The sequence below is a fragment of the Triturus cristatus genome, chromosome 1_2, assembly GCF_964204655.1.
Source record: "Triturus cristatus chromosome 1_2, aTriCri1.1, whole genome shotgun sequence".
Taxonomy (NCBI): domain Eukaryota; kingdom Metazoa; phylum Chordata; class Amphibia; order Caudata; family Salamandridae; genus Triturus; species Triturus cristatus.
In genome coordinates, this window is record NC_140580.1 from 1,162,241,930 (window position 1) to 1,162,262,031 (window position 20,102).

At 48.8% G+C, this 20,102-nt stretch overlaps 1 protein-coding gene across 1 annotated transcript in view; it reads right to left on the bottom strand.

The window, feature by feature from the left end:
- The window catches only part of HMCN2 (hemicentin 2), a 769,579-nt gene that overhangs the window by 224,124 nt on the left and 525,353 nt on the right, over positions 1–20,102 (bottom strand). The window contains exons 32-34 of the mRNA XM_085613971.1: positions 8,637–8,918; positions 6,715–6,823; positions 4,593–4,762 (exon numbers count right to left, since the gene is read on the bottom strand). Of these exons, the coding sequence (XP_085470097.1) occupies positions 4,593–4,762; positions 6,715–6,823; positions 8,637–8,918 (561 nt within the window). The remainder of the gene's footprint in view (positions 1–4,592; positions 4,763–6,714; positions 6,824–8,636; positions 8,919–20,102) is intronic.

Genomic DNA, 20,102 nt, shown 5'->3' on the forward strand with positions numbered 1-20,102 from the left:
GAGCGTCTGCTCCATGGGAGGGAACAAACAACGTAAAGGAGGGACAAACAGGAACAAATAACCACTTGGAAGCAAGAGTTTTTAAAGGTAACTGAGAACAACCAAATGAAAAGCAACAGGTGGGCGGTAAGCCTACAAAATATATACAGCATGTCTCGAAGAGACAGTGCAAGTGTTGTCTAGGCTTGAACTAAAAAGGACAAGTGATCAGGTGCAGAAAACATTTTTAAAAGCAGAACATTTGGCTGACTTTCTAATTTCCAGTCACTGTGAAATTAAGATCACAAGTGTGGATTCACGACAAATATATTTAGGATAGCTAGGTGTTCTCTGTTTGTGACCAGGTGCCAGATTTTGTGTCAAGATATCATTCAAGAGAGTTAGGTAATGTATCATATGGAGGAGAGGGAGAACGGGGCACTAGAAACTAGAGTCATGGAGGACAACAGTTTCCAGGGTATAATCTGAAACATGGGGACCTCGACACCTGAAGACTGGTACTTGACTTCCACGTCAGAATTGGCAGAGCTCTATGAAGGGTCAGTGGATGCAGAAGAATGTATCTAGCAATACGAACTGCATTGACTCCCTCACTTGACATTACAGTTCGCACTTGTAGTTCTGGTCACACACCCTTGTTCTTTATTGCCTGAGTCAGTTGCCTCGGTTTTCCTTCTCCAACTTCTTTCTATTGATCCCTCTATTTGTATTTAGACAGATCTTGGTATTTTGACTTTGCTACTGTTTTTTTACCGTGCTCCGGTTCTCCTCTGTGATTTGGCTTAGTCAACTAGGAACCTGTTTTTGACTTGGCTTCTGTAATGCCCTGAACGTCTCAGGATCGTTTAACAGACACGATAATGAGAACGCAACCACTTGTGAAGGTTTAGTTATTTTAATGAAGGCAAAAATAATACAAGGAATAAACAAAGGTTATAGTCACTGGAATCCTCCAGGCTAAGTACGTTACCAGCCCACAGCACGGATGGTCCTAACCGTCCTCTGCATATACGCCGATCCCGGCGTATGCCAACAGAGGGCAGAAATGAAATGGCCGACAATGCCAATCGGTAGGCTGTGAGGGGCACGAAGAGTGTTGGGGAGAATCGAGGAGTCAGGGAAACACCCAGCCGGGTTCTCTACCTGAAGGGAGCAGCCGCTCAACCTCTTCCTCAGACTGCACCGGGACGCGGAGTCACCTCCTGGTGATGCGTCACCGATACCCCAATCACAAGCAAAGAAGACTGAACCGAGAGCAGCCGCTCGATCGATCCTGTGGACTTCCGAGTCTGTAACGCGGCAAACACCTCCTGGTGTGCGTTACAGCTGGCAGTCCCTGTATCTCTGGTCGGGCTGGGAGTTACGACTCCAACCAGCAAAAGCGCCACTGCGCTTTGACTCAGCCGAGTCAAAAAGCGAAGCTCAATGGTTATCCGGTAGAGCTTCCGGGTCCTTCACAGGTGACGATGGGGCAAGACACGGCCCAGGGAGTAACGACTCGACCTACCTCCGTTCTTGCCTTACTGGAGCACCACTCCGGAACACTGCTCTTCACTAAGCAGGTACGTCGGTGTAAACACAATATCCGACAGCGTTGTACCTCCCGGTTCCTCCCTTTATAGGGCGTGTTTTCCTTGAGTTATGTAACAGCTTTCCTGTTTACATAAGGGCGTGTTTTCCTTGAGTTATGTAACAGCTCTCCTGTTTACATAAGGGCGTGTTTTCCTTGAGTTATGTAACAGCTCTCCTGTTTACATAACCTCTCAACCGCTAAGCATCCTGGGAGATGTAGTCCGTTTTCGCTGGTTACCGTTTTCCTCCCCTCGCATGACAGGAATTCTTGACAGCTTCAGATTTCCTCTTTTTGATTTTGGTGTCTACAAATTAGCTTTCTCGTTGAGGGAAGCACGACTTGTCTTCATTTCTCAGAATAGTTTCTGGGTTTGCCTAGAGGCTAGTTATAACAACGCATCAACTCAGACCGGTGAGTCATATTGCGTCTCTATGATACTGTGCTATCTCGTATTTCAGAGAGTCCCACCCGGTCTTCTACCAACCATCCTACTGGAAGCAAGTGTGGTTCTCTCTCTCTAATCCTTCGCCCCGTCTTCCCCTTTTGTGAATCAGGCCCCTATACTTTTCTGGAGTGTGATACAAGAAGTAGGATCACCTAGAAGGGGAGAAGGCCAAACTAACCTCATTCTCCTCCAGCATGAACTGTAAGGGTCGTGACGCCGGATCTGAGGAATGGTGTGACATATCTGGAGCAGACACTGAACCCAAGCCAATGGTGATCTGAAATGTTCATTTGTCACCCGGAAGCCTGGGTAGGACACCCGGGGAGGACAGATTAAGTGGGAAACATAGGGGCGGGGGAGAGGTGGTCACGTGCCTCAATGAGCCAATCGGTTGCGGCTAGTCCTCGTGCAATAGTGGGGGGCATGATGGAAAAGAAGAGAAGGGCTGTGAATATGCTCATGGGGGGGAGTGGAAATGTACTGTTAAGAACGAACAATGCACAAAAAATGTTTAAAGTGTAACGAGTGACTCAAATAAGACAACAAAACAGGATGCCGCTCTCAGGTATGAGAATCCAAACTTAACACCCCAAGCAGAATGTTCTAATTTCCTAAATGTGATAGTGAAGCAGTTAAGACCCGCTCTGAACCGCGAATACTGTTTATATGCGAGAACATGAACTGTTACACCGTACTGCACAGAGGCGATGATATAAAAAGGAACGCATGTGCTTAGACGATCACATTACCAACGCTGTCAAAAGGTCCATGGCATGGCCTCCCTTTAATGGTGTGTGCATGTCATGTCCCTGCCCTATTTGCCGCTGTCCCAAAATGAAAATTAGAAAACACAATGCCTGTTTGCATCAGAGTCTTGCTTGCTCTTCCAGGAGTTTAGGAGAAGAGGAGAAGTAGGAACGGTGTTCCTATCCACAGATGTGACGATAATTGTGTGTCATGAACTGACACTGTCCTCTTGTAGGATTGGGAACCCTGACTTGTTTGCCCAGAGCAGAATGTGAGCAAGTTATGTGAGGCTATGAGATGAAAAAGCCAGAGAACGCAGTCACTACAATCATTTTCATTAATTCCGCACCATGAATTGAAGGTAAAATTATTTTTGCTGCAAGGCACATATTTGTAAAGTTGTGCAGACGCAGGTCAAAGGTTCTTTCAGGAGATGGACTGCTGAATGCCAGACAGCCTACAGGATGCCCACATCCCTGAGTAATGATGACCGTTCCGTGGCTGGACCATGAACATTTTAACGTTTCAGCGAAGTTCGCCAAACTCAATGAACATTTAAAGACGGGAAACATCCATTACAACGCAACCATTAAATCGCACTGCTTTTACAACGCAACTGTTACAACGCAACTGCCTTCGCATGCCATTACAACGCATTACAACGTAAGTAACGGAGATTTTTTAGTTTTAGGGTGGGTATGGGTTTTGGGGTGGATGGGAATAGTAATTTTTACCCCTAAACTGTCCAACACTTTCCCTACTGTTGCACTCACTGGAGTGGGAATAGTAATTTTTAACCCTACACTATAAACCACTTACACTACTGTTGCACTCACTGGAGTGGGAAGAGTAATTTTTACCCCTACACTATCCAATACTTACCCTACTGTTGCCCTAAAAGTATTATGCGTTGTAATGGTATTTATTGTAATGGTATGCATTGTTATGGAATTTGTTGTAATGGTAGTTTTTAAAAATGCGTTGTAATGGCATGCATTGTAAAATCATGCAATGTAATGGTAGTTGTGATGTAAAAACCACGTTGTAAAAGCATGCGTTGTAATTGTTTGCGCTGTAACGTCATATATTCTTTAAAGACTGTTTTTGCACCGCCTTATCTTTCTGCACTGCCCTCAAACTGTTATACATATGAGGATCCATATGGAATCTATATGAGATGGATCAAAGGTAGTCTCTATATATTGTAAGCCAATAGGATACTGGCAGGTGTCATTCGAGCCAACAGTATGGCCTGGAGTTTCTGAAGGTATTCAATAGTCATGAGTGGTACTTAAATCAGGAATGCCTCACTCAAAATAAATATATGAATAGGTGTTAAGTCACCCATGCTGCCCGTAAGCAGGTAAAGGAGTGGCTGTTTTGGGCATTATAAATACATTATATTTTTCCTCTTTGACGTCACATTATTGGGCTTATTGGTACTAAAAGAAGACTGGTTGTAAACCTCCACCCCATGTGAAGTCAGGGTGACAGCTGACCATGGCAAAGCCTTTAAATTCCAGAGGGAAGTTTGCAAGCCTGAGAGGTTCCTGGTAGGGTTTCCATCCTCGCGGGCGCACAGGCCCTGCTTGGACTCTCAACAAAGGGGTGTCTTTTGTCTGGGGTGAGTTACTGATTGACAAGGGTTATTTGGACTGTAAGTGTCAGATATGTCTAAACAGGAAGTCAAAAACTGCATCTTGAAAGTTTAGATCACCAGAATAACATTCTCTAATGGTAAGAGAGACCTTATCACCACAACACAATCTCCTACTCTAGATCCCTGGTACTCGCGTTAGGATCTCAGCGGACAGATCGGCTTCTTACCTTGTACAAGTAGATCCACCTCTGCGGCGTCCTCCCCGGCTTCACTCTCGGCCATGCACGCGTAGCGCCCCGCATGGCTCAGCTGCACCAGTGGAACCAGAAGGACAGAGCTGTCTCCAGACACATCCACCATGTCCTGCTCTTGGAAGAGGTGCCCATCTTTAAGCCACCTGTGGGGGAAGAGGCAAGGAAGGGGTTGGAGGGGGATTCAAATCTGCCACAAACACAGAGGGGACGAGGGCTCTGTGTATAGTTATGCAATATAAGAGGCACGTAAAATGCCAACAAGGAGATCACCTCTGTGTGCAAGGGTCTGCAGTGTGACAATCCACCACCAGAGAGCCGCGAAGCGGATGGACTAGAAGTGATCCCAGCAGTATGTGTGGAACATTTACTACCAAACATTTACACAACCACAGAGAACACCCAGCACGGCAAGGGGCACGAAAACTGCAAAATCCCTCTCAGGGATATGGTCATTGTACAAACAGTATAATTAAACGTTTAAACAAGATGACACTGAATTCCCCTTGGCTACATCAAAACAACAAAGAAATCAACAATTCAGAAGTTTCATCAAGAACTTTATTTAACCTGCCTTATATCAGGGCGGTTAGCGGTGAGCCCTCTGCGCTAGGACCTGCCCTATTATCTCCCAGCTTTAGGGTTAAAAGGTGAGAACAGCGCCCTATATTACTCAATTGTATCCACCTGTAGGGTGCAGCAGGGGGGCAAGTCCTCGTAAAGTGGTCTACTGGGCTACTTTTCACCTGTAGGAGGCACAAATGGGGCCAGCTCCATATTAAGGACGGCAACACCACCGCTGATCCATGGGAGGGCAGTAAACCAAGTGCCAAGAATGTATTTAAGGTACCATTACCTACTCTAAAGCCAGAGAGCTGAACCCCAGACATAACCCTCACTCCACTTAATTGAAGCAAACTATTTGCGCTTTTATGCAAATGAGAGTGTGTAACTGCTCCCCATTCTAGGAGAGACCATATTTATGTTTACGCCGTGACTCCTGCATCCTCCATAGATTAAAATATCCCCCAGTGCTAGAATGCAGCAGTCTGCTCTTCCTCGCCCACCCTCCTCTACTCAGGGAAATGCCAAGCTCTGCTTCCCTTCCCCCAAGATAAGTAGGGCACCAATGGGTGAGGCTGGCAATGCCATCTGTTCATCCTGGCCATCCTCTGACTGGTCACAAGGACACCCATGTGTGAGTCACTGAGCCTCCATGCCCAGCCCAGCTCTTAACTCACCAGACCCGGGGTGTAGGGAAGCCAGTTGCATGGCATGCCAGCTCCAGGGGCTCAGAGACAGCTGAGCATCCATGCCCAGCCCAGCTCTTAACCCACCAGACCCAGGGTGTAGGGAAGCCAATCGCGTGGCATGCCAACACCAGGGGCTGAGAGTCAGCTGACCCTCCATGCCCAGCCCAGCTCTTAACTCACCAGACCCGGGGTGTAGGGAAGCAAATCACATGGCACGTCAGCTCCAGGGGCTCAGAGTCAGCTGACCCTCCATGCCCAACCAGCTCTTAACTCACCAGACCCGGGGTGTAGGGAAGCCAGTGACATGGCATGCCAGGACCAGGGGCTCAGAGTCAGCTGACCCTCCATGCCCAGCCAGCTCTTAACTCACCAGACCCGGGGTGTAGGGAAGCCAATCACATGGCACGTCAGCTCCAGGGGCTCAGAGACAGCTGACCCTCCATGCCCAACCAGCTCCCAACTCACCAGACCCGGGGTGTAGGGAATCCAGTCACATGGCATGCCAGGACCAGGGCCTCCGGGACAGCTGACCCTCCATGCCCAACCAGCTCTCAACTCACCAGACCCGGGGTGTAGAGAAGCCAGTCACATGGCATGCCAGGACCAGGGCCTCAGAGTCAGCTGACCCTCCATGCCCAACCAGCTCTTAACTCACCAGACCCAGGGTGTAGGGAAGCCAATCAAATGGCACATCAGCTCCAGGGGCTCAGAGTCAGCTGACCCTCCATGCCCAACCAGCTCTTAACTCACCAGTCCTGGGGTGTAGGGAAGCCAGTCACATGGCATGTCAGGACCAGGGGCTCAGAATCAGCTGACCCTCCATGCCCAACCAGCTCTTAACTCACCAGACCCGGGGTGTAGGGAAGCCAGTCACATGGCACGTCAGCTCCAGGGGCTCATTCACAGCCAGGGTCACTTGTCGCGAGCCGCCTCCAATACTCACACGAGGAGGAACTGTGGTGTTTGAAAAGACAAACAGGCTCTTGGGTAAGGTTTACATACAAGAGAGGTGTAATGAGAGCAAGTAATGCAGTGTGAAACTGTCCCCCCACCTGCTCTCAGTCTCTATTCATGAGCACATCACTCAATACTGCCATTCAGCCCCTCCCACTGAGCATTAATCCATACGAATCATTCATACATCCAGTGACCATTGAGTAACACCTTCATCTCCGAATCAGGAGTGTGTCAACTCTGCATTGGAACAATAACCAGAGACAAGTAATCAATCTTCAGAGAGTAATGCAACATGGTCAATTATGAATGAATTTGTATCTGTCAGTCAGAGCATCAACGTCACACCCATCCCTCACTCCAAACCCATGTCAGCACCTGCAGCAAACACATAATCAAGAGCCCTCGCAGGCCAGTAGAAGTACTGTGCGCCTACTGATTGCGCCACAGAAGCTCTGGGTACCTCTACCCCGCCCCACAGGCCTGTAAAAGTACTGTGCGCCTAGCGACTGTGCCACAGGATTCCTGGGTACGTCTCCTCATCGCCCTCACAGTCCTGTAGAAGACGTGTGCGCCTACCGACTGCACAAAAGGAGCTCTGGGTCCTCCCCTCCCCCGCAGGCCTGTAAAAGTACTGTGTGCCTAATGATTTTGCCACAGGAGCTCTGGGTACCACACTAACCCCCCTCCCCCAGTCCAGTAGAAGTACTGTGCGCCTAACATCTGCACCAGAGGAGCTCTGGGTACCCACCCGCCCGCAGTCATGTAAAAGAACTGTGCACCTACTGATTGCGCCACAGGAGCTCTGGGTACTTCCCCTCCACCACCCTGGCAGTCATGTAGAAGTATTGTGCGCATACTGCTTTGCACCACAAGAGCTCTGGGTACCCTGCTCCACTCCCGCAGTCCTGTAAAAGTATTGTGCGCCCACTGCTTGCCCCATAGGAGCTCTGGGTACCCCCCTCCAGCAGTCCTGATTCCTCACTTATCTCTTAGTCATCTTTTCAATACTCTTAACATCAAGAACCCTGCCCTTACTGTACACGTGCACAGAGTAGTGAACCACAGCCTCCCCTTACCATACACATGCATGGAGTAGTGCACCATAGCCTCCCCTTACCGTACACATCCACAGAATAGTGCACAACAGCCTCCCCTTACCGTACATGCGCACGGTGTAGTGCACCACAGCCTCCCCTTACCATACACATGCATGGAGTAGTGCACCACAGCCTCCCCTTACCGTTAATGCGCACGGTGTAGTGCATCACAGCCTTCCCTTACCATACACATCCACAGAGTAGTGAACCACAGCCTCCCCTTACCGTACATGCGCACGGTGTAGTGCATCACAGCCTTCCCTTACCGTACACATCCACAGAGTAGTGAACCACAGCCTCCCCTTACCATACACATACACTTAGTAGTGCACCACAGCCTCCCCTGACCATACATGCGCACAGTGTAGTGCACCATGGCCTCCCCTTACCGTACATGCACACAGCACAGTGCACCACAGCCTCCCCTTACCATACACATGCACAGAGTAGTACACCACATCCTTCCCTTATTGGACACGTGCACGGAGTAGTGCACCACAGCCTCCCCTTACCGTACCCATACAGAGACTAGTGCACCACAGCCTCCCTTACCGTACACATGCACACAGTAGTGCACCACAACCTCCCCTTACCATTCACATACACAGAGTAGTGCATCACAGCCTCCCCTTACATACACGTGCATGGAGTAGTGCACCACAACCTCCCTCACCGTTCATGTGCACGGAGCAGTGCACCAGAGCCTCCCTTACCGTACACGTGCACGGAGTAGTGCACCACTGCCTCCCCAGCAGCGCTGATAGCGACACAGGTGTAGTTCCCTTGGGAGGCCACAGAAACATCTGTAATAGTGAGTTTCTGGCCCCCATCCTGGGTGTGCCACCCTTGGGTGGTGGACAGCATGAGTCCATCCTTCAGCCAGGACAAGACTGGCGGAGGGTGCCCACTGGCCAGGCACTGCAGCTCCAAGGACTGGCCCGCCACGGCTGTGACCTTCTCAGGTTGGTCACTCCATCCTTCAATATCTGGAGCCACTGGAAAGAAAGAGACACAGAGAGAAAAGGTGTCAAGAAGGTGCTGTTCTACCAGCAGAAGGCTCTGCCTGTGCCTCTCCGTGCAACACAAGCGCATAACAATGCTGTGCACTCCCGAGCTGTTCCTAGTAAAGGCAGCAGCTGCACAGTGCTCACATGAACATCTCTGTGCCACCTTCAGTACAGGAGCTGAGGCCTCCCCCAGGCCTCACAAAGGCATCCAATCTGTCTGAACCTCTCTGAAACCAGCCACATTCTGAGAGTGAGTATCTAGGAATGACATCTGAGCTTATCACTGAGAAGAATAAGGCATTTTGATAACTTCCTTAGGAGGATTTTTCATTCCCTCTGACAGGTTCCCTGTTGTGGATTCCTGCAGTGTGACTTCTGTACTACCTTTTAGTTTATGAGTATGTTTTTATGTTTATGTATATAGTTCTTTTATAAAACACACATTAACACCTTCTAGGCGTTCTGTAACAAGGTGTGACTGCTCATTTGGTTATAGAATACGAGTGAAGGTGTACCTTTGGATATCTTGATATCTCGCAGCTTCTTCAGTTCTTACCCCACTATGACCATGCACTCCACGCTATTGATGAATGCCCAAGTGGACAAACTAGTAGGATCAAGCTTTGTTACTATAAAAACTCTGACATGCATCTACCCCCCACCTGGGATTTCCACATAAGGTCTAGGCTACCATCTCCCTTGTTCTGTCCAAACTCAATTACGCCAACAGCCCCTACCATTTATCACCTTTAACAACCATGAAAAGACTACAACGGATTCAGAACTCGGCTGCCAGACTACTCTTACATGTAAAACCACGAGACTATGTCCTCCCTGCCTTCAAAGCCCTGCATTTGTCACCCGTTGCTAGAAGATCCACGTTCAAGCTGCTTTGTATCACCCACAAAGCGATACATGGAACGGCACCGCTCTTCATTAGGAATAAAATCACCAAACACATTCAACAAAGGAACCTCCGCTCTAGAGGGGCACCTCGCCTCAAAATCCCAAGAGACAAGAAAAACCATGGGTGGCACACCATTCTCTGTTCAAGCAGCCAAATTATGGAACTCTTTACTCCCCAACATCAGATCCACCGACAACCACCTTATCTTCAGAAAACTACTCAAGAATTGGCTCTTCCCCACATAAGCACCATAGAAAAATACAGTATATCCCTCTGTATTCAAGCATTTATTTGTACTATAGATATGCACCTATATATGTGTATTTCTTTGTATAAGCATGTAGAACAATTTATTTAAAAAAATTATATATAGCTATTCATTAGTTTAACTTAAACATATTACAGATATTTACAATATTCTATGTTATTAACATTTATATGAGTGACTACATAAAGAAGTAAGTCTTTTTATCATAACTCTTTATCTACAATTGCTTCACTGTTGATCTAAAAATATTATATATAGACTGCACCTTTCCTTTTGAATAAAGCACCGATAATTTGGCAACAGCATATCGTGAGTCCGTGGTCCTGTTTGTGCGCGTTCGCACGAGGATACCACTAGCTGATATATATATATATATATATATATATATATATATATATATATATATATATATATATATATATATAATGTAATTTAGAGTACAACACTTGAAAGCCAGGGTTTATTTAATGCATCTTTAATCTACATATACCACCTTCCTTTATGCATCTATAGACCTTCCATGTACTTATGGATCTATATCTTTATTACTTTTGGATCTATATATTTATTACTTTTACCTATTTATTGCTTTTCTTCTAATTCAGCATATCCAATGCACTACGCTATTTCTCACCCTATACCTCTATCAATATATCCATTACCTCCACTCTCTCATTCATCTCAAACCCCATACCGCTACTATGATCCCCAAAATAACCCTTTTGAGACTCTTCCTTACTCCACTCCTTCTTGCATCATCTCACACCTCTTTTACTATTCTGATCCCCAAAAACAAGCCTGTCTAAACCCTCCCTCTACTCTTTCCCCTCCACCTCCCTTTTAGGTCTCGCCTAGCGTTGCAGCGCATGCGCTGCTCGCTGGCGAGAGATATTGTGAGAGAGGGATTTCAGAAAAGGGCTTGAAGCCCCACCCCTCATTTCCATTGGCTGGCGTCACCGTTTATGCTAAACGGTGGCCTGCCATTGGAAATGAGCTGTTTGCGTTGCCTCCCTTTCGCTTTTTGGTCCGGCCCATCCGGACTGTATCGCCTGCTTCACGGCTGTCGTGAAGCAATTTCTTATCTCAAGGAGGCGTGTTACATAAACAAGCCGTGAGATCCAGTCCGGATGGGCCATCCCAAAAGGAGACAAGGTGCCACGTGTGTCACTCGTTCCCTAATTCCTTCCTCATACCGTATCTCCCGTTCCCTTATTACTTCCTCGTTCCATGTCTACCGTTCCTTCATTCCTTCCTCGGTCCTTGTCTCCCGTTCCCTTATTCCTTCCTCCGTTCCTTGTTTCCCATTCCTTTATTCCTTAACTCCCCTTCCTTTATTCCTTCCTTTGCTCATTGTCTCCCGCCTTCTCTCCCTCAGTCTTCCTTCTCCCTGCTAACTCGTGCCAGGATATTTCCTCTCTTCACAAGCCCCATACTACTTCTTTGTGGGCTAACCACTCTCTGCTCTCCCCCGCCTCTCCTCCCACGGCATCACTCTCACCTTCCCACCTGGGAGATGTTTTCTCTCCTGCAGCACGAAAGATGGGGTAGCCGCCATGGCGGGAGCGGGAGTTGCCGAAGCCACAGCTGCTGGCAGCACCTCAGGGGCGACACAAGTTTTTCCAGGGACTGTTCCTGGCCAGGCCGAACTTCCTCCCCGGGTCTCAGGAGAACCCAGGCAGAAGGGTGGAAACAGAAGGGGCGGAGTGCTGTCGGACCTGCAGGACCAGAACATGCTGTATCAGTGTGCACTGCAGAGAGCGTGTCTGCATCAACAAGGGACCGCAGCTCTGGGGTGAAACTTACCAACCAACCTGCGGCACAAACCTCTTCTGCAAGATTCCCCTGCTTCCTACCCTGAGGCACCTCCTGCAGGACCCTCTGGAACCCACCTGGATGCTATCCTGCAGCACCATAGCTGGTCCGGTCACTCAGACGCGACCCTCTTCTGTACGACCCTGCTGGCTCCTACCCTGCAGTACCTCCTGCGGGACCCACCTGGACCCTGTCACCCAGGACAATACGGGAGCACCCTCTTGGGCAGGACCCACCCAGACCCGTACCCTGCAGTCCCCTCCGACCGGACCCTCCGAGGGGCCCCTATCCAACAGCACCTACCAAGCGGCTGCGGGACCCGTCGAGATCTAGTCTCGGTTTTACCATCCCAGCAGGACCACGCCTGGACCGTCATCTGTAGCCCGCCCCAGCAGGACCTACCTGGGCCACCCTGCGGCCGAGCCTCCTGGAACTACCCCAAAGGGGTCCCCCTGGGAGAGACTACCTTTAGCCCGCTGGATTGACCTTATTCGTTGAAGGATGGTGCCTCTCACTCGAGACACTGAGGCAGGAAGAACTCACGGGAAGATTGAGAGATGCCCAGGACAGAGACAGCCAAGGGAAAGAGTTTTAGAGACAGAGAGAAGAACGCGAGAAAGAGGGGGAGTCCAGGGGTGGTGGATGGGAGATGGTTTAGGAATTGACAAAGTTCATGAGTGTGAATATGAGAGACAGGCTCAGATAGGGATAGAGAGGGTGTTAGAGACTGAGAGCCGGGTAGGGGGGAGACTGGAGAGAGCAGGTAGAGGTAACGGACATAAATATATGTGGAGTGAGAAAAAGAGAGAGACACGCGGGGCAGGAAAATAGTGACAGGTACAGACAGATCAAGGCACTCTGGGACACAGGGAGGTAGCTCGAGACACCAGGAAGAGGCAGACACAGGTAGAGCGTGATAGCCAGGAAGATACATAGACCGAGCGAGTCGGGGACATCCAGTCAGTGACAGAAAGAGACCCAGCCCGGCCCGGAGGATGGAACGCAAGGACCGGAAGAAGATCCACTTCGCGGTGTCCGCGCCGCTCACCCAGCTCGATGCCCGCGCAGTGGAAATGGTAAGGCCCCAGAGTTTAACTGTCACGTGTTTTCGGAAGCTTTGTTTTCCCACAGGTGAAGATGTGAAAGTGCACAGGAGCACACCGTGCGCCCTCCCAGTTCACACACTGACACAAAACACATGACCGGGTGCAGCACCAGCTGGGGCCAGGGTGGGTGCATCTGAGGCGGTGCTCGGCGCTGTGACTTAGTTAGTTTAGGTGAAAATCTAGGGTGCATGCCTCAGATTTAGGGTGGGGGGAAGGGGTGGGCGTTTATTTGTGTTGGACACTGGCACCGTCACAGATGATCGCCCTCACTGTGACAACAAGACTCACGAGGGAGCAACAGTGGCACAGGGATGCCCTTACCCAAGGCTATGGGCAGCATGATGAAGGGGACATGGGATGGCTGCCGCACAGTGGCAACTGGACCATACCGCAAAATCATCCCCACACACACACACACACACACAAAGAATGTGAAGAGGGGTCCCATAGTATCAGGGTTGGATTAGGATTAAAAATTGCCCCGGGCACGCCAAAAAAAAGTGGCCCACATATGCATATTGCCTTTCCGCAAAACACTGTTTCTGCGAAATTTTATGAAAGAAAGGGGGGGGGAGGGTTAAAAAAAATGCATGGATTAATTTACACTGGTGAAAGACACCTGAAAACAAGTGAGGCCACTTTTGCTCAGGCCCCCTGTCCCCCCTCAATATGCATATATTAAAGGACCCGCCTACAGAGAGAAAGGGAATGACACATCTGCCGTTGATAAGAGGGAGGTAATGGACGCCCATCTACCTCCAGAAAGGCCATACACTGGGCTACTGGCGGCATCGAACAACGCAGAAACCACCCAAATCGCCCCCCCAGGCTGCTCAAACAAACATTTGCAATGCAATAGGTCTCGCATTTGCGAGACTTTGAGCTACTGGCATTGTAAATGACAAACCTTTTATCTACGTGTTGATTTTAAAATCAGATAAATAAAAGGCATTGTCATTTACAATGCCATTAGCTTAAAATTTCGCAAATGCGAGACCTATTGCATTGCAAATGCTTGTTTACTCATCCCCCGCCACCTCCCTTTTACTCATCCTAAGCCTCCTCCTACTGCTATGAATTCCTAAAAAAAAAATCTAAGTCTTTCCCTCTTCTATCCCTCCACTATCCTTTTCAATCCAAATAACAGACTAACATATACACCACTCAAATTACTTTCATATTTCACTCTACTAATTCATCACTAATCCTTTATGGGTTCCGGAGAAGCGTGATAATCGCCGAAAAAGCACCTCAATGCCTTGTCAAGGGTAGTAAAAGATACACAATTGATGGACGGAATGCAGAACAAATCAAAACATTCACCCCCAGTCAAGAGATCTAGGTTAAAACCATCATTCCTTTGCTCACCATGCCACCCCAGTTTAGACCTGGCCATATGCAAATCAGTCTTGATCCTGTGCCTCATGGGAACAGTCAATCCTGAACTGCCAAGCCAGGTCCTCCCTGGACCGGAAACAAGCATCTTAGGACCGGTTTCGGGGTATCAGCCGTCTTCAGCCAGGCTTGCTTGATTCCAGTGGCATGGAGAGCACTGGACTCACGTCTGAGCATACCCGTCCCACTCGGGGTGACAAATGCAAAAACAAACTGTTTTCATCTCCCAAAAATTGACATGTTTTGTTGAGTCCTTCTTGCTCTAATGACCATGAACTTTCAGCTGGTTGAGATGTGCACCCCACCCGTTGAGTGATGCATCGGTGGTGACTGTCACAGAAAGAGTTGGGTTCCTGAAAAGTCTCCCCTGTGCTATGTTGTTGCATGCCCGGCATTGTGTCTGTGCTTGCACCCTTTGTGTAACAACCACTAGATCCTTCCAACTTCCTGTGGCTTGTGACCAGCTGTTGGTGAGCCATTCTTGGAATGGGCGCATGTGTTGGCGAGCGTGACGGATGAGTGGGATACATGATGCCATCATGCCCATTAGTTGTATTACCTTCCTCACTGTCAGAGACTGGCCCCTCTGGTAGATGGTTGTTTCTTGATAGATTGCGTTTATCCTGGCTTCTGTGTGGTATGCTTTCGCTTTCACTGTATTTATTGCTCCCAGGAAATGGAGCAGATTTTATTCTGAATGGGAGTACCTTGAATTGGTAGTGTGTTCCATTGTGAAGGAATCTTAGGTACTGCCTGTGCCTTCTGTTCATTGGGATATGTAAATAGGAGTCCTTGAGATCTATTGTTGCCAAGTAATGCCCCTTTTGAATCTATGGAATTATTTCTTGAAGGGTACACATTTTGAAGTGTTGTGTTAGTATGAACTAGTTTATGAATCTTAGGCCCATGATTGGCCTTAGACTTTGGTCCTGTTTGGGTACTAGGAAGTTTGGAGAGTAGTTTCCTTTGTATCACTGTTGTTTTGGTACCTTTTCCATTACCCGTTTTAGGCTTAGTTCTTTGATTTCTGCATTGAGCAGTGTTTGTTCTGATCTGTTTAATTTTCTTGTTTTTGGCGGATTTGCAGGTGGGGTCTTTGTTAGCTCTATGCGATATCCGTATTGTACCAAATTTAATATCCAATTTTCTGTTGTGATCCTTTTCCATTGTGTGTGGAAAAAGGATATTCTCCCCCTACTGGTGTTTTGTGGGGGTCCTTTTCCGTTATAAAGTCAGTTAGACCTGTTTCCTCTTCCTCTAGAGGAGTGGCCTCTTCCTCTGCCATTCCGTCTACCTCGAAATGGCTGTTTCGGCTGTTGTTGCCAACCTTGGAAGCTAGACTGTTGACCCATCTGTTGGTTTGGGTTCTGTCCCTGAGATGGTTGTGTCACTCGCTGTCCTTGCCCAAAGCTGCCTCTTCCTGTGGATTTTCTGTTAGAGGAACCTCATCTTTTGAAACATCCTCTTTGCTGTAGGCCTCCCATAGCCCTTGCTGTTTCATGGTCTTTTTTAATTTGTTGGTGGGATTCATCCACCTCCTTGCCAAAAAGAGTTTCACCGTTGAGTGGTCAGTTGATAATTGAGGTCTGAACTTCTTGTTTGAACCCAGAAAGTCTGAGCCAGGCGTGCCTTCTGAGGATGGTTCCAGTGCACATTTGTCTGCTCGCAGTATCTGCTGCATCTAGGGCTGACTTTAGGCAGGAGTTAGCTACGTTTTTCCCTTCCTGGACAAAAGATTTTGCCCTCTTCTTGTCCTCCTCGGGGAGTTTGTTCAGCAACTCCTCTGTTTCATCCCATGTTGGTGTCCGTACCTGTTTAAGGGGGCATTAGAGTTGGCAATGTGCCATTGTGTTGCTGCCTCTTTCTCCATTCTCCTCCCCAGCTTGTCCATCCTCTTACTTTCCTTTTCAGGTGGTGGCCCTGTGTTGGAGACTGCAGTGGCTCTCCTCCAGGCTGCGGTGACAATGATAGAGTCAGGTACTGTACTTCCCTGAATATATTTTGGGTCTTTTGAGGAGCGTTTGTACTTCTTCTCTACTCTGGGGGTTGCCCCCTTGTTTGAAGCTGGTTCTTTGAATGCTTCTTTGCCTTGGTCCAGGATACTTGGCAGCATAGGCAGGTATTGTGTCCCCTTTGAAGCCGGTGCCAGTATTTCTAGCAAGAAACATGTATCCCCTTTTTCCTCTCGAAGAGGGACTCCAAATTGATGTGCTACCCTTTTGACAATGTCATTGTAAAAAGCTATGTCATCAGGAGGCGAAGCATTCAAAGGATAGCAGCAAGTCTTTTCCTCCGGACTCTCGGTGTCAAGGTTGTTCCATTGTTCCTCGAAACTTTCAGAGTTTTCCTCCTCTTCTGGTATATCTCCGTATTTCTCGGGTTCCTTGCCTCGAGGTTCTGGTGTCGGCGGAGAGTCGAAGATCCCTTCTTCCTCTCCTTTGGCATCTTCTGCCTCTTCGGCGTCGACGATCTCTGGTGCGGGCGCCGGTGTTTTCGGGATACGATAATCCTTCAATGAGGCATTGTGAGAAAGTGGCTCTGTATATACTGTTCCCTAATAGGTACAGGGTGTACAGAGTCCACAGTCCCCCAGGGGCTGATAGAGGTTAAAGTTAGGTATGACCTTACTCTCAAAAGTGGTAGCTTGGTCGAGCAGTAAGGCAGTAACAGAGGACAGTGTAAAGCATTTATTGTACACACTCAGTCAGCAAATGGTTTCACACACTCAATAACTGAACTCTAGGCCAATGGTTTATATATATAAAATATATGCTTGTTTTATTTTTAGAACCACAAAGGGGGTAAAAATATACTTTCTCAGAATGAGAGGTTGAATATAAATACTTTTGTCTTAAGCAATATATTTGTGTAAACAGTCAGAGTTGGTTGCAATAAACAATCCTATTTCCTAAACATAACAATGCATTGAGCTCAATGGTAAATTCAGGTTATTTGTAATAAATTACTTTTCAGATTACTTTTGGAATTCCAGGTCTGGCTCCTAGAACCAGCCTGGGGTCAGTATTCAGAATCAAGTGATGAAAGTCGACTTAATAACTGTAATAATTTTTAAATAATATTTAGCTATTTCAAAAGTTAGCACTTAGAAAATATTTCAAAGAAAACATTCAATGGATCTCTATGGCAAGAAATTCAAATTGCAGGTAGAGTACTTTATCGTTACTTTAGTAATCCAGGACTGGGTACCTAGACCCAGGACTGGGGTCCTTATCAAAAGCAGGTAAGTAATTTCGTTTGCAGAATTGGTACGATTTTAAAAGAATATTTCAAATTTGCAAAAATAGACACTTAGAAGAAATTTCACAGAAAAGCAGACAATGGTTTCCTATGGGAGAAAAATGAGTTAGAGGTAAGTATAGTTGTGAACACTTTTCAGGGTTAGGGCTGGGCACCAAGATCCAGCACTGGGAGCTCACCTAGGAGCAGGTGAGTAAATTCGTTTTTGTCACTTGGCTGATTTTTGGTGAATTTTTGCAGTTTTGAAAAGTTCACACTTAGAAGATTTTTGAAGAAAAAGCCAGTCAATGTTACCCTATGAGGAAAATGAAGTTAGCGGTTTAAGGGTAAGTACTCGACTGGCAGAGTTGAAATTCCGGGCATGGACTCAGGGGTCCCCCAGTGTTAGGTAGGCACAGTTGGTTCACCCTCAGCGGTTTCAGGACGGCCGGGTGCAGAGAGAGTTAGGCCCAATGTTATCCTATGAGGGATAGGGGGGCCTTGGTTGGTGGCTGCTGTCTGGCAAGCCACGCGGCTGTGGGAGCTGGGCTCCTGGTCACTTACTCAGGGCAAGTGGGGAAGTAGGTTAGTGTAGAGAGGGCACTGCCAGGGCCACTCGGGCGGCTGGGTGCAGGGTGCTTTTGAGCCTTCGGGCGCTCAATGGAAATCAATGGGAATATTCCGGTTTGGAAAAAGGCTGCAGGCTCGGGGACGAGGATGTTTCAGGTGCCACCACCACTTCGAGAGGTAAGTTGGGTAGTTGTAGGTTAGGTGGGTACCCCGGGATTGGGCACAGGGGGCCGCAGGGCGCCGGGTGCAGGGGTGCCTTTTGACGTCGGGAATCTTACCCTCTGGTTGATCGCGGTTGGGGTGGCACTTGGTTCTGAGGCTGCAGGCTTCCTCCGGGATGTCGAGGGGGTCCTTGGGTGCCGGACTCGGGGTCACAGTTGCCGTGGGGTCGTCCTCAGGGTCTTTGTCCACTCCGGCACGGGCCAGGCTTGGCTGGTGCAGAGTGTGTTGGGTCCGCGGTTCCGGGCTGCTGCCAGGGGTTAAAAATAGGTTTCTTGAGTAGAGCCTCTACTCATGGGAGTCCCAGGGGCTTAGAGCCAAAAGGTAGCCAGGTCCTCCGGGGTTGGTGAGGTTGCTGGCCACGAGAGATGCCGCGCTGGTGCAGGTTCGAGAGTCGACAGGCCGGTAGGGCTGGGGCCTAAGCAGTTGGTGTCTTCTTCTCTTTTTAGCAGCTGCAGGGCAGGTCTTTGTTCTTCTTGCTCTTCTTGTAATTTTCTATCTGGAATCTAAGGAAGGAAGGTTCAGGGGGCCCCTAAATACTAGATTTAGGGGCGTTACAGGTAGGTGAAGGCCAGGGACCAATGGGTCCTTGTCCTGGGGTGGGTACACCCCCTATCCTGCCTCTCTCCAGTGGGAGGGGGGCAGTAGCTTAATCCTGATAGGGTAGGGCCTCCCATCTTCAAGATGGCGAGAGCCCGGAGATGTGCTTCACCTCGCCTCCCCCACCTGAGGGGTGGGGTGGGCAGGCTGGCACGTCCCCTGTCCTTGTATGGGGTTTCCGGCCAAGCTTCCCGCCAGAGTGGGGGGTTGCAGTTGCCTGGGGAAACTCCAAATGGCGGCCTGCCTTTGAAGCTTCCCTTTGCTCATCCTGGGGGAGGAGATTTCTCACCTCACCCAGGATGTGCATTGTTGCAGGCCCGGGAGAGCAGGGGCTCTCCCACCCAGGGGTCCAGCAACGTGTCTGCTGTGTGGCAGCCTGGGCAGCCTCAGAGCAGACGTGGATTGTAAGTTAGCTGTAAGGGGGCATCTCTAAGATGCCCTCTGGGGTGCTTAGTACATTAAATCCTACACTGGCATCAGTGTGGGTTCAATGTGCTGAGAAGTTTGATACCAAACTTCCCAGGCTTCAGTGTTGCCAATATGGTGCTGTGGAGCTCGTGTTTGACAAGCTCTTAGCACCATGCACTCTTAAATGACAGCACTGCACTTACAGTGCCAAGGAATGGACCCGGGTACTGTAGGGGCACAGGGCTCCTGCTCCTGTGCCCACACCATAGGCGTAATGCACCCAGCTAGAGGGGTGGCTGACAAATGCCTTGGCAGTGTAGGTGATGGGCATGGTACACAGTGATGTGTGCCATGTCGACTCTTTGTTTTGTCCTGCACCCAGACACTCAGCCTGCAAGGGCAGTGTGTGTGTAAGGGTACAGGGCCTCTGAGGGTGGCACAATGAGTGCTGCAGCCCTTAGAGGCCTTCCCTGGCCACAAGGCCCTGGGTACCTAGGGTACCATTTACTAGGGGCTGACATGTGGCTAGGGTTTGCCAATTTGGAGTTTGTGTGGTTTAAGGAAGGAACATAGGCCCTGGGCACCTGATTGGCAGGAACCCAGGGTACACTCAATCGAAGTACATTCAGCAATTTAGCAAAAAGTGGGGG